The sequence below is a fragment of the Manis pentadactyla genome, chromosome 8, assembly GCF_030020395.1.
Source record: "Manis pentadactyla isolate mManPen7 chromosome 8, mManPen7.hap1, whole genome shotgun sequence".
NCBI classification, from domain to species: Eukaryota; Metazoa; Chordata; class Mammalia; order Pholidota; family Manidae; genus Manis; species Manis pentadactyla.
Window position 1 is genome coordinate 110,040,737 of NC_080026.1, and position 13,468 is coordinate 110,054,204.

General features: G+C 44.1%; 1 protein-coding gene across 3 annotated transcripts in view; it reads left to right on the plus strand.

Moving 5' to 3' along the window:
- The first annotated feature begins 1,198 nt into the window (after nt 1–1,198).
- Nucleotides 1,199–13,468, plus strand: part of CNNM1 (cyclin and CBS domain divalent metal cation transport mediator 1) — a 55,085-nt gene continuing 42,815 nt past the window's right edge. For 2 of the 3 annotated variants that reach the window (XM_036886516.2, XM_036886517.2), the window contains exon 1: nt 1,201–3,676. In XM_036886516.2, coding sequence (XP_036742411.2) covers nt 2,113–3,676 — 1,564 coding nt within the window. In that variant the 5' untranslated portion in view covers nt 1,201–2,112. Of the gene's footprint in view, nt 3,677–13,468 lie in introns of all 3 variants that reach the window. The other variant, XM_036886518.2, reaches the window with a different exon arrangement.

Here is a 13,468-nt window from a genome sequence, read left to right on the forward strand (position 1 = left end):
ACATTCTCTCTCCAGTCTCTTAAGCAGCCCATGCAAGAAGCAGCTTGTAGTGGCCAGGACCTAGTGCACTTTAAGGCAACAGCAAGTTTGTTTCACGTACTCTTCAAAGTGTAAAAGGCAGCCTATGAAGGCAGTGGCCAGCAGCCTAGTAAGGCCTGTCTAGTCCCAAACCAGGAAAAGGCTATTTCCACTCTGGATGATAAGGGTTTGTTGTGGGAAAAAAAGGTAAGTTTTAACTGGGACCATTTGTATTGAGCTTTATCCTTTGCAAGGCTTTCTCAATCAATACCCTTAAGGTCTCACAAATCTATAGAAAATTAGATTTCACAAACAGCAATGACCTTTTAAATCAGTCAGAATTACCAAGGGTAGTATGCAAAATTGTTATTTTTACATTTTAAAAAGTAATACAGACCTATGGTAAATTTACCTGAGTGAAATGAAAATGTATGCTCACACAAAACCTGCACGCATTTATAACTGCTTTATTCATAACTGCCAAAAGCTGGAAATAACTCAAACATTCTTTAACTGGTAAATGGGTAAACAAATGATCATACGTCATATAACAGGATACTACCTAACCATAAAAAGGACTGAATTACTGACAAACACAACAACATGGATAACTCTCAAATGCATTATGCTAAGTAAGGGAAGCCAAATCCAAAAGGCTTATTGTATTATTCCACTTATATGACATTCTGGAAAAGGAAAACTGTAGGAGAGATCTAATTTGGCCAGAGGATGGAATGGGGGGTGGGTTGAACACAAAGAGACAGTGAAAGGGATTACTGGAAGGTGATGGCACTATTTTTGATTGGATAGCTCCATGAATATGCATTTGTCAAAAACTAATAGAACAGCACACTAAAAAGTGAATTTTACTATATAAATTTTAAAAATAAATGCATAAAAGTAAAAACAAAGTAACAGGCCCATGGCAAATTCAAGCAACAAAAGGAATTCACAAAAAAACTCCCTTCCAGACCTTTATGGTGATAGGCTATTTCTGCATTTTGATTGCAGTGATGGTTGTAAATCTACATATGTGATAAAATGAGATAAAAGTACACCACACATTATACCAATGTAAATTTCCTGTTTTGGAGGCATTATACTATAGTCAAGAAAGTACCTTAATCACAGTATACACTATACTTTATACATGGGGGAAACTGGGTGAAAGGTACTAGGAGTTCTGTATTATCGTTGCGACTTCCTGTTAATCTACCTACCTATCTATGTCTATAAAGTATTTCTCAACCAAACTTCCAGACTCTAGTCCTGCTCCCCAGAGGTAACACCAATTTTGTGTGCATTCCTCTGCATATTAAAATCTAATATTCTATATATGTATACATGCACGTGTAAATTTATACACAAGTACTTTGAATACAAAAAGTAGCATATTATACACACAGTTTTGCACCTTGTTCTTTTTCAATTATTACTTTGGGGGTACTTCCATATCACAGACATATGGAGCCACAGCATTCTTTTTTTCTGCTGCATAGTATTCCATCTCACCGCAACATCATAATATATTTCAACAATGTCTTATTAATGGATATTTGGATCTTAACAAGGAAATGAATTTAAGTAATTTGTAAATTTTTAAAACATGAAAGATCAGCTGGAGTTGAGACCAAACACAAAAGTTTTCACAGACTCACAGACTTGTCTTCAGAATATCTTTTGACCAGAAGGGGGACCATAAGAGGTAGGAGAGGCGAAACACTGGGAAATGTCCCGACCCGTTGGGAAGCGGAGGGGCCTAGGGGGAATTACTGCCGGGTTCGGTTCGTTGAGGGGCGCCCTACTGCCGGAATAGGAGGCGGTGCTCCAAGCCAAGGTTTCCCTACGCTGCAGCTCGGACATACTTAAGTGCGTCAGGGTCATGCACAGGGCAGGGATGCGTGGCCATCTCCAGCATCCAGCCGGGACCCACGGCCACCGCACAGTCTGAACCTCCACCGCCTCCAGCCCACGCGCGTAGGGGGCGTACACGTGGTGACCTGCCTGGGGCCGGGTTCCCGGCTGGGGCTCCTCCCCCCTCCAGATCTCGCTCTGCTTTTCTGCAGTATCACGTGCAGCTGCGCCGGGTGCAGGATGGCGGCTGCGGCAGGCGCGGTAAGTGTCAGGCTCCGGGACTGCTGCAGCCGAGGCGCTGTGCTGCTGCTCTTCTTCTCCCTGTCCCCTCGGCCCCCGGCTGCCGCCGCCTGGCTGCTGGGCCTGAGGCCCGAGGACACCGCTGGAGGCCGCGTGTCCCTGGAGGGGGGCACCCTGCGCGCCGCGGAAGGCACCAGCTTCCTCCTGCGCGTTTATTTCCAGCCCGGGCCGGCGGCGCCCGCGGCGCCAGTGCCTGTACCCACCCTTTCCCCGGCGGAGAACGGCACCGGCGACTGGGCTCCGCGGCTCATGTTTATCGAGGAGCCCCCGGGCGGGATCGGCGTGGCTCCCAGTGCTGTCCCCACGCACCCCCCGGGGCCGCAGCGCTGCCGCGAGCAGAGCGACTGGGCGTCCGACGTGGAGGTCCTGGGGCCCCTGCGCCCCGGAGGCGTGGCGGGCTCGGCTCTAGTCCAGGTGCGGGTACGAGAGCTGCGCAAGGGCGAGGCAGAGCGGGGCGGCGCGGGCGGTGGCGGGAAGCTCTTCTCGCTGTGCGCCTGGGACGGGCGCGCTTGGCATCACCACGGCGCTGCCGGTGGCTTCCTGCTGCGCGTCCGCCCGCGGCTCTACAGCCCGGGCGGGAATCTGCTGCCCCCCTCGTGGCTGCGGGCTCTCGGGGCGCTTTTGCTGCTCGCCCTGTCTGCCCTGTTCAGCGGCCTGCGCCTGAGCCTGCTCTCGCTGGACCCGGTGGAGTTACGGGTGCTGCGGAACAGCGGCTCTGCAGCGGAGCAGGAACAGGCGCGCCGAGTGCAAGCAGTGCGCGGCCGGGGAACCCATCTGCTCTGCACCCTACTCCTGGGCCAAGCCGGAGCCAACGCGGCCCTGGCCGGCTGGCTGTACGCCTCGCTGCCGCCGGGCGTCGGGGGCACCGGGGAAGACTACAGCGAGGCGGGGATTCACTTCCCGTGGCTGCCAGCTCTCGTGTGCACCGGCGCGGTGTTCCTGGGAGCCGAGATCTGCCCCTACTCGGTGTGTTCGCGGCACGGGCTCGCCATCGCCTCGCACAGCGTGTGCCTGACCCGGCTCCTGATGGCGGCCGCCTTCCCCGTGTGCTACCCGCTGGGCCGCCTGTTGGACTGGGCGCTGCGTCAGGAGATAAGCACCTTCTACACGCGGGAGAAACTGCTGGAGACACTGCGGGCCGCGGACCCCTACAGTGACCTGGTTAAGGAGGAGCTCAACATCATCCAGGGCGCCCTGGAGCTGCGCACCAAGGTGGTGGAGGAGGTGCTGACCCCCCTCGGGGACTGCTTCATGCTGCGCTCTGACGCTGTGCTCGACTTTGCCACGGTCTCAGAAATCCTGCGCAGCGGCTACACTCGCATCCCAGTGTACGAGGGTGACCAGCGGCACAACATTGTGGACATCCTGTTTGTTAAGGACTTGGCCTTCGTGGACCCCGATGACTGCACACCGCTCCTCACTGTCACCCGCTTCTACAACCGGCCCCTGCACTGCGTCTTCAATGATACCCGGCTGGACACGGTGCTGGAGGAGTTTAAGAAGGGTGAGCAGTGGTCTGTCTCTTCCCTCAACTCTTACCCCCTCAAAAGTATTACCCTTTCATACACATGTGAGGTTCCTGGTACCCAAAGCAACTCTCCTATGGTACCAAAAAACTCAAGGAAGTTCCCACCTCATGATTCCCTAGCTGTTTTCATTTCACTTCTCCCTACCTTCCTTGCAAATGACTGAGCCCTAGTCTCTTCTCCTTTGCTTGGCTCATAAGATGCCCATATTCCTCATTCATTCCATTATGGTATTTTTTTCAGGGCCTTACAGTTACCAGATATCCTGCAAGTTGAACTCTAGGGATAGCCCTTGGAGGTCATTGCATAGGAGGAACCGTTATAGGAGGAACCTCCACAGGTTTCCATAACAAACAGCCTTTCTTTTAAACTCCTGCCAGTGCTGGAAGCTCACTATTTCCAGGGCAGACTAACTCCATTGTTGGACAGCTCCAGCTGCTGACAATGTCTTTCTAACTTGAAGTAGAAATTTGTCTCAGGAGCTTCTTCTCTCTGAGTCTTAATTCTACCCTTTGAATCACATAGAGTAAGCCCCAGACACCTTAGACATGCTTTGCATTCTTTGCTCATATTTAACTTTACATCAGCTACTCATTGGACACACATCAAGTGCCCAGATTGGACATTAAAAGTTGACTAAGGCAGTGAGGTCCTTGCACTTCAGGGAACTGTGGTCCCCTGAGGTAGGGTGGATCTGGAACTGAGGAAATATTCTGGTAGAAGAACTACTAGAAAACTTGCCTATCTGAATGGCATTTCCCTCATGGCAGTCTCCATCCCCCATTGGATGTCATGGCTGTAACATATTTACTACTTGTATGGATTTTGTCTTGCAAATTGCCTTCTTGAGTTGAGTATTCAGGCTGGGTACCTTAGGGTGGATCTTGGAATTACACAATTTGACTGGTTCCCCTAATTAGAGCTGACCCAGAAGGATCCTTTGTTGTTTTTGAACATCGAATCTAACCTTCGAAAGTCACCACTGAAAGCATTCAGGAGACTATCTCACAGACCCTGAAAACAATTCCAGATGTGATTTGAGAACAGTGACATGATTAAAATAAGTGTAGAAACTTCCAGAATGACTATTTTGTAGGAGGCACTCTACAATGAATTCTGTTGCAGAATTTCTAAATCTGGTCTGAAAAGTCTTGTTAGCGTTCTAGTAGTAGTTAGTTTGTAATTAAGTAGATCACCATAGAGAAGCAGGCCATTGCAGAAGATATTTTCATAACCAGTCAGAGCCTTGCACCTTAAAGTGGTCCGTGGATCAGCAGCATGGGCACCTGAAAGCTTCTTGGAAATGCTGAATTCCATGCCTCACTCTAAATCCACTGAATGAAAATCTGCATTTAAACAAGCCCCCAGGTGACTCATGTACATTAAAGTCTGAGAAGCACTGCCTTCAGAGAAACCTTATTAACAATGATTGGTAGATTTATTTAGAATAGAATACATACATGCAATAATTATCAAACTGGGTGTTCTCTGGCTTCATGCCATATAACACTGGTCAGTTTCTATAAGAGTTATGTTTGTACCATAGGTTAAGAGAGGAAAGCTGAGGTGAACAAACTATTTTTGTTTACCTTTAAAAATAACTTATGAAGTCAGTCATAAAAGCCCTTCCATTTCCCTCAATTCTTTGCATCTGAAGTAACTTAACTACCTAAACAAACCCCTTAGTAGGTATGAGAGGAAAATGATAATATTAATAGGAACAACAGTTACCGTTACTTGAGTAACGATTGCCAGGCACCATGCCAAGCTCTTTACATACTCAGAACAACCCCCCAGGTAGGTATAACCACTTTCATTTTATGGATGAAGAAACTAAAACTCAGATCTATTACATGACTTTCTCAGTTTTCCATAGCTAACAATCGACTGAATTGTGCTTTGAACCAGGTGTAGGATCCCAAAGCCTGTTCTTTTTCCCACTATAGCAGTTCTTCCATCCCAGAACTTCCACCACTCCCAAAGTTTAAAGCTGGCCTTTCACCTCTGACTTGCTGCCTATGGCTGATTTACCTCTAAGTTTCTACAGGTTAGAAGAGAAGCTTTTAAAAGTACAATAATTGCTAACATGCATATTGTATTTACAAAATAGTTCTACCTCCCTTCTCTTGGCTGATCCTTAAAACAACTCTGCAGCTGTAGTTGAGGACTCTATGACCTACAAGGGTCACTTGACCCACCTATGATCATCCCATAGCTAATATATTCTAGCTAATATATTCCCAGGCCCATTGTCAATCCCAGGTCGTGTGACTCCAAAGCTCTAGTCCATATGGGATTCTACCTCTATACTTTTTATAGCCCTAGGTTTTTAGAAATGAGGGAAAGGAAAAATGGTCTTTCCAGATAGCATACTAGCTTTCTAAACAGGAACACTATTTTTCCCCACTTGACTGTGAGTTCCTTGAGGGCAGAGAACGAATCAATGAGTCCTATTTACTTTGTATTCTAAGGGCAAGCACAGAAGCCACATGACTAGATGATGAATAAACACTTTTGAATAGATGGTTTTAAGCAGCTAACTTCTACTATATTTCTGTGCAAGGTGAATAATCAGTGTTGTTTAGCTGACCACAATGAATCTCCTCTTCCTCTTCTCAAGTTCTCTACCCCAGTTAGTGGCACCACTACCCCTCCAGTCTCTGAGGCCAGAAACCTCTCCTTCACACCCACCTTCCTCTTACTAATCACTGTCTGAGTCTGCTGGGTCTGCCATAACAGTATCATAGACTGGGTAGTTTAAACAACAGAAATGTACTTTCTCACAGCTCTGGGGGCTAGAAGTCTAAGATCAAGATTCCAACTGCCTTGGTTTCTGGTGAGCTCTTTCTGGCTTGTGGATGGCCACTCTCACTACATCTTAATATGGCCTTTTCTTGGTGCATGTGCACAGAGACAGAGAGAGAGAGAGAGAGAGAGAGAGAGACCTCTAGTCTCTCATCTTCTTATAAAGACACCAGTTCTGCCCATTTAGGAGCCCACCCTCATGATCTCATTTAACCTGAATTATTTCCTTAGAGGCCCCACTGGGCGGGTAGCCCTTTAACATACACATTTAAGTACAGAAGACCCACAAACATTAAGTCCATAACAATCACTGATGTCTGCATCCAAAATATATAGTCCACTATTTCTTCCATTTAGATTAGCCATTGATTTTATCCAACAAATAGTTATTATGTGCCTGTTGTGTACTTACAATGGAGAACACCAACAATATGGTCCTTGTCTGCATGGAGATTTCATTCTAGTGCAAGAGACAGAAATCAAACAAATGCAGTAGTGATTAAGAGCATCAGCTCTGGTGCCAGACTGCCTGGATTGCATCCTCATCTTGGGCCAGTTACTTAACTGTTTATTTCAGTAGCTATAAAATGAGGGGATTAATGGTATTTACTCATAGAGTTGTTTGAAATACTAAGACAACTTTGCATTATAATGCTTATTTAATTCTCATATAATAAATGCTGAATAAATTTAGCTTTGATTCTTAAATATAAACATAAATCTGTTATTTGTGCAAATGGCTCCTAAGAAATTTCACTTCTTCCAATTTTTGTCTCCCTCTAACCTGTCCCCTCCAATGCCGCTAAAATAATCTCTGGTGACATCATCCCCTGCTTAAAACCCTCCTGCACTCCCCACTGCCTGCAGGATAAAATCTAAGCTGTGCCCCTCCTGACATGCTCCCTGCCCCCCTCTCCAGGCTTATTACTGTCCACTGCCTGCCACAGCTTTGTGATCCAGTAACACCATGACCACACTGCTATTTCTCACCTTTGTCTCCTTACTCATGCTGTACTCGTCAGGAATATGCACTGCCTGACTAATCCCTACTCCAGCTCCTTTAATATTCAACACAGGGGCCACCTCTTCTGGGAAGCTTCTCCTTTAAAACCAAAGTTTGGGCCAGTGGAATTGTTCCATATCTCTATTTTTGAACTAACAGGCCGTATTATCAGTAATTGTTTATTAGTGCCACCCACCCACATAATGAGCATCTGGAGGGCAAAGACTGTCTTATCTGTCTTCTAACAATGGATATGACACAGAATAAGTTTTCAGTGAATGTTTGTTGAATGACTGAATGCATGACGGAATTAAATTTTAATATAATGGAAGGCATCTGCACAGCTCTAGTGAATGAATCATTAATTATCTTCAATCATTTTGGACAATGCAGCAGAACAAAGTCAAATTTTAAATGTTAGAAGAAAAGTGTTGCATATACTGCTTCTATGCTTCTTTAGGTACATCTGTTTATTGTAACAGTTATTTAGCCCTTTTCATGTTCAACGCTCCATGCTAAGAGTTAGGTGTATAAGATACAATCCCTGTTCGCAAAACAGCCTACACCCAACTCTGATGGATCATAGCATTCCTTTCATAGAGCTAGGCAGCAGGCTGGACTCACGTTTCCCCACACAACTTCCAACATTATAACTCAGAAGTCATATCTCAGCATATAAGTATATGGATGAGACAGACCTGTATATAAATCTTTAAAACAGAGTGCGGTGATAGAAATATAAAAACGCAATGAGAACACGGAGAAGAGATTAACTATGGTTATTTTGCTTTTATACAATTTTTACTAAAGTTTCTAAGTTTCTATACTGCATATTCATTATAGAAAATTGAAAAATATGGAATGGTAGACCAAGTATGAACATCACCTGAAGATAATCATCCCACTATCCTGAAATGATCATTCTTAATGTTTTGTCATGTTAAAAATGTATTGCACATAATAACAACCTTAATCAAATTGTTAAAATAAAAAGAAAACCATGGTCTTGCCTTCCTCCACAAATCAAATATCCCATTGTAATCCCAAGAGTGATTTTTTTAATATAATGGTATTGTGTTCACTGTAGTCTCCTTGGGATTAAGTCCTATAATTGAGGAAAACTAATTTGTAAAACAGAGCCTTAGAGATTTATTGAACTTAATTTCTAAAGTCTACTACTCTATTGGGTTGTTTTTAAGAGAAAATTGCCCCTCACAGAGAGAAGGAATAAAACTCTCCTGAAGTCAAAGGCCTCTGGGCATCACAGCTCTTGTATTTAACTCAGTTAAACAATTTAGCTTTTTTGGGTTAGTTGCCGGAGTCCAGCTCCAGCGAGTCCAGGAGTTCCTGAAGGATGGACGGCGTTGGCGCTTTTGAATGAGGACACAGACACTAGCAAGCTGAGCCTGGCCTTTAATGAAAAGTAGCAGTTTGATTATATACTCTTTGATTACATAAAGTAAAGTACAGATATTAATCATATAATTGACACATAGCATGGTTACATGAGTTTGGAGAATGAGATTACATTATTTGGCAGGTCTTAGTAGTTAGCTTGTTTCTAAGTAAGCTTGGTTTTTAGTTATTGCAGCCAGAAAATCTCACAAAGGTTAGGTAGGTGCCAGACTCTTGGTTTTTTTTACAGATGACTATGTAAAGTTCACTATTCTATTATTTTTCTGTAAGGCTCTCATTCTTTCATAGTTATACTCTCATTTTTTATCTCCAGTAGGAAAGAAGGAGGCTCTCTTTAAAAGAACACGATGATTTTTTGGCAGGCAGGGACAAATTTTACAAACTGTGCCTCGGACCCATTTTTATTAAGACTTACAATGTAGATTTTTCTCATCTGGAGTTAGGTAATGCCCTGTTTTCATTTGTTTTATAGTTTATCAGGCTGTTCTCTGGCTGGCTAACTACAGAATAGCATTTGTTGTCTGTATGCACCTGTTGCCATTAATCATTAAATATGTTATTTGGAGGCCACATAGGGGCGGGGGAAGGAACCTTGACCCAGGTAAATTTCTTATTTCTTTTTCCAGTAAACTTGGGGTCAGTTATCATGGGGTCTCACTTTCCCATCGTCGGGGGTAGTCACAGGGCAGTAGTGGTTTTTTCCAATTCCCTTTAAGGCCAGTACCTAAAATTTTCAGGGAGAATTAGATATGGCCTCTTCCCTGAAGGGGCAGTTTGAATTGAAACCAAAATAAGAAAATTTATTAGGAGGGGCATTTTGAGCAGGAGGGATATCGGGGTTGCTCCTCTGGGAAGGCCGCTGTGCAGTCCCTTCCATCCGACTGCCTGGACTGTGTCATCAGGCTGGCGGTTCGGACCGGCTCCTGACAGTCACACCATATTCCTAAACAAAGGACAGCATAATCCATATACTGTTGGGTTACTCTTATGTACAAACTAAAAGGGACTGTTGTGGGTTTCATGGTCTTTGCTTATTCATTCATTCAGTAAATCTTTATTAATTCCTGCATTGGGCCAGGCACTGTGCTAGACCCTGGGAATACAGCTGTGAACAAAACAGCCATTGAACTGCCATTATGGAGCTGAAATCTTTGGTCCTACTGCATATGATCTGTTACCTGAAGTACACCCAATCAGCCAAGAAATGCTCCTGGTATAGATACACAGTATAACATTTTCACTGAGAAGTAATGTGGTTGAAAAGTCAGTGTTCTGCTTTATCACTACAAATTCTGGTGTGTGATATTTTAGCAGGAAGAATAATCATCCTATTGTTTAATTCAATGAAGAGCTACCAGAACATTAGTGCTACATTGTCTTCCATAAAAGAAATCAAAAAGTTATTTTCACTCAAAGTTTTATATCACTGGCATGTTTAAATGTAATTTGCTTAAAAGTGTGTTAAACCGTAGCTAAATGATAATTAGTAAAATTTAAGATGTTCACCTTCTAAACAATAATTAGAGCAAACACTAAACAGGGCATAGTGCATCACATACAGGGAGAGAGAACAAGTGGAAGCAAAAAACCCAAAAATAATGAATTATACAAGGTGCTTAAATTGTCTTCATATTTCTTTAAAATTTTCATTACGATTGCTATTTTTTTTTTTAGATTTAGTTATCCTTTCTAGTGCATAACAGCTTTCATTGTCAGACTATCTTTTTATCTAATCTAAATCCCACAGGCTGCAGTTAAATTCCATTTCCTCTTTTTATCATCCTTTATGAGTCCTCTTTTATTTGAAGAATATATCAATTCTGTTTTTTAATAACCAAGTACATTTGGTTTTGTTTCTGGCTCCCTAAAGCATTTGGGTGTCTCAGAGGAAGGGTTCTGGATTTTCTTAATACTCTCTTAAGCTGGTTTACCTCTAGGCCCACATTTGGGGACTCCTGGACCTTCAATAATAACTCTGAATCCTCTTTTCATTTTCTGTTGTCTGCTCCTTTCCAAATTGAGATTCTTCTCAATTCATTCTTCCCTCCCTCCCTCCTTTCCTCCCTCCCTTCCTTTCTGCTTCACTCCCTCCCTTCCTCCCTCCCTGCCTTCCCACCTTCCCTCCATATGACAGTATTCTATGTCAGGCCTCCTGCCCTCCTGGTGTTAGCAGTTGAGCTAAACCAATAAATCCAAACAGTGACTAGTGATTTGAAGAAAAAGCGTAGGGAGCTATGAGAGCATATAGGAAGTCCCTGACCTGGTCTTGTGGGTAAAGATAGACTCCCCCAACCCCAAGTGATACTTGAGCTGAATCCTAATGGGTGATGAGAAGGTCACCAGAGGAACAGCTTTCTGGAAGGGTGCAGACATGCAGAGGCTCAGAAAAGAGGACCAGCGTGGGTGCGGTGCTGGGTCCCTGGGCCATTTGACATCCGTCAGGGAAAGCACTGCCTATTCCAACCCTCCCTCTACTCCCAGTGACTGTCCACAGCATCCAGGCAATTGAGGTTAGGACATTAACAGGGTGCAGGCTACCAGGCCTCTAGGAAATGGAGATAAGTCTGCCCTCTAGGTGCATGCAAGGAGGAAGGGCCCTGCTGCAGAGACACAGGGCAGTGTGGGGTACGGGTGAAGGCATCAGACCACATCTGTGGTGAAGCTGGAGGGAGGAACAATTCCCGGGAAAGAGCTGGGAAAACTTCTCTGAGGAGGTGAAAGGAGGACTCTGACAAACAGTTAGGAAGGACAAGGGCATTCCAGCTAGGGCAGGACTTGAGCGAGAAAGAGAAAGGCAGAGAGGGCTGACGCTCCATTTGTGTGCTGGCAAATTAGTAACCATATGCTGCTTGGCTCCCAGCAAAACGGGCACCTAGGCACAATGAGGTAGTTGTCAAACACCATGGCTGTTCCCTCCAAATGCCAAAAATGTATTTTTACCATTTTCAGTGGTGATGCTTCTACAAGGTTTTATACCCATTCCCGCCTTAGCACAGGAGCTTAAGTGTAACTTACCCTTTTCTTGGTGACGCAACTGTCATGGCCATGATAATGTGGTTTTTCAGGCTGCACTTGTAAAGCAGTTCTCTGGGGTTTTTTTATTTTTCTCTGCCTTCTGGCCATCAGCTCCGAGTTCTCTCTGTGATGGCCTCAAGCAAATCCCTGCCCCCACCTCACTCATCACAAAACCTTTCTGTGTCTATTTCAGAGCTCCTATTTAACTGAGAAACCAAGTAAAATACACATGTTGGAAATCATGTGCCTAGTACACAATAAGCTTCAGTAAATATTTGTTGAATAAATGATTAATTAGGCTTTGACTGGGAGCCTAGTGCTGAGCTGGTGTATGGCCCTGGCATAGTTCCTTCTGGGACCAGACTCAAAGCCATGCAGAGTCAGACCTCCCGATAATGGGTGGTTACTCTGCTATTTTTGCTGTGTTGCTTAGCAAGCCAAACTGCCAACCAGCTTAGATTCTAGTGACTAACAACTACTTTTTATGCCCTGGTGATGCTAGTTACCATGGTGTTTTGGGTGACAGGATTGGCTTTTTTATAATTGCCTTTCAGTGGCTCAAGACATTTTTTTGTGAAAACTGTTGATTACTCTATTTCCAATGAATAAAAGCATGAAAATTACTACAAAATACAGCCTTCTTTTTTTTTTTTAGCTACAGAAAGGGACTATCTTGTCTTTCCAAATTATGGTGGTTGCTGCAGGGCATAGGATATCATTTTTTGTATTTTTCTTCCTGATTTGATAGAAAAGGATTTGACTTGTGTAGATTTAAAATAATATCCAGCAAGTGTCCAGGCATCCTGTTCCCATGGAAATCTTCAGTATTAAGATATATAAACATTAGCAGTTCACAGCCCTTTGTAAACCATTGGCGCTGTTAAAATGTTGGCATAGCATAGATCATCACAAAGAAACATCCTATAAAGCCAAACTTTTTGTAGCTCAGGACTGTTTAGACTTATAAACATATATAATTTCAAAGCCAGAAAAGGAACCTGGCCAATCAGTTGGTCCCATCCTTTATTTTTAAGGTAGAGAAAACTGGGGCCCAGAAAAGGCATATAGTAAAAAGAGCAATGATAACCCCTGATAGTTACAAAACCTTTATGTTTGCAAAGATCTTTCCAAACAGCCACTCATTTGTGCCCACCATGCATGTGAAGTCAGGAGACTTTATCCCCATTTTGTATTTGAGGCACCTGAGAACTGGAGACACAAGTGTCCTGCTCAATGTTAGTGACAGAGGCTGAACCAGAAGCCATGTCTGTGACTCACCTCCTCAGACCATGGAGCCACAGATAGAGTGGTAGACACCTGGGTTCGTTCAGACCCCAGCTCCTCAGTTCACTAGCTGTGTGACTGAAGTAGGTCACTCCACCACTCTGAATGAGGCTTATCCTCCTTAAAATGAGAGTAATGATACTACATTGTACATTAACTGTGAAGGCTAAAGGTAATGCCTGTATAGCACTCAAGACACTCTACCATTTGCCTCTTACCTCACTGATCCAGTTAAATGAATTGTACC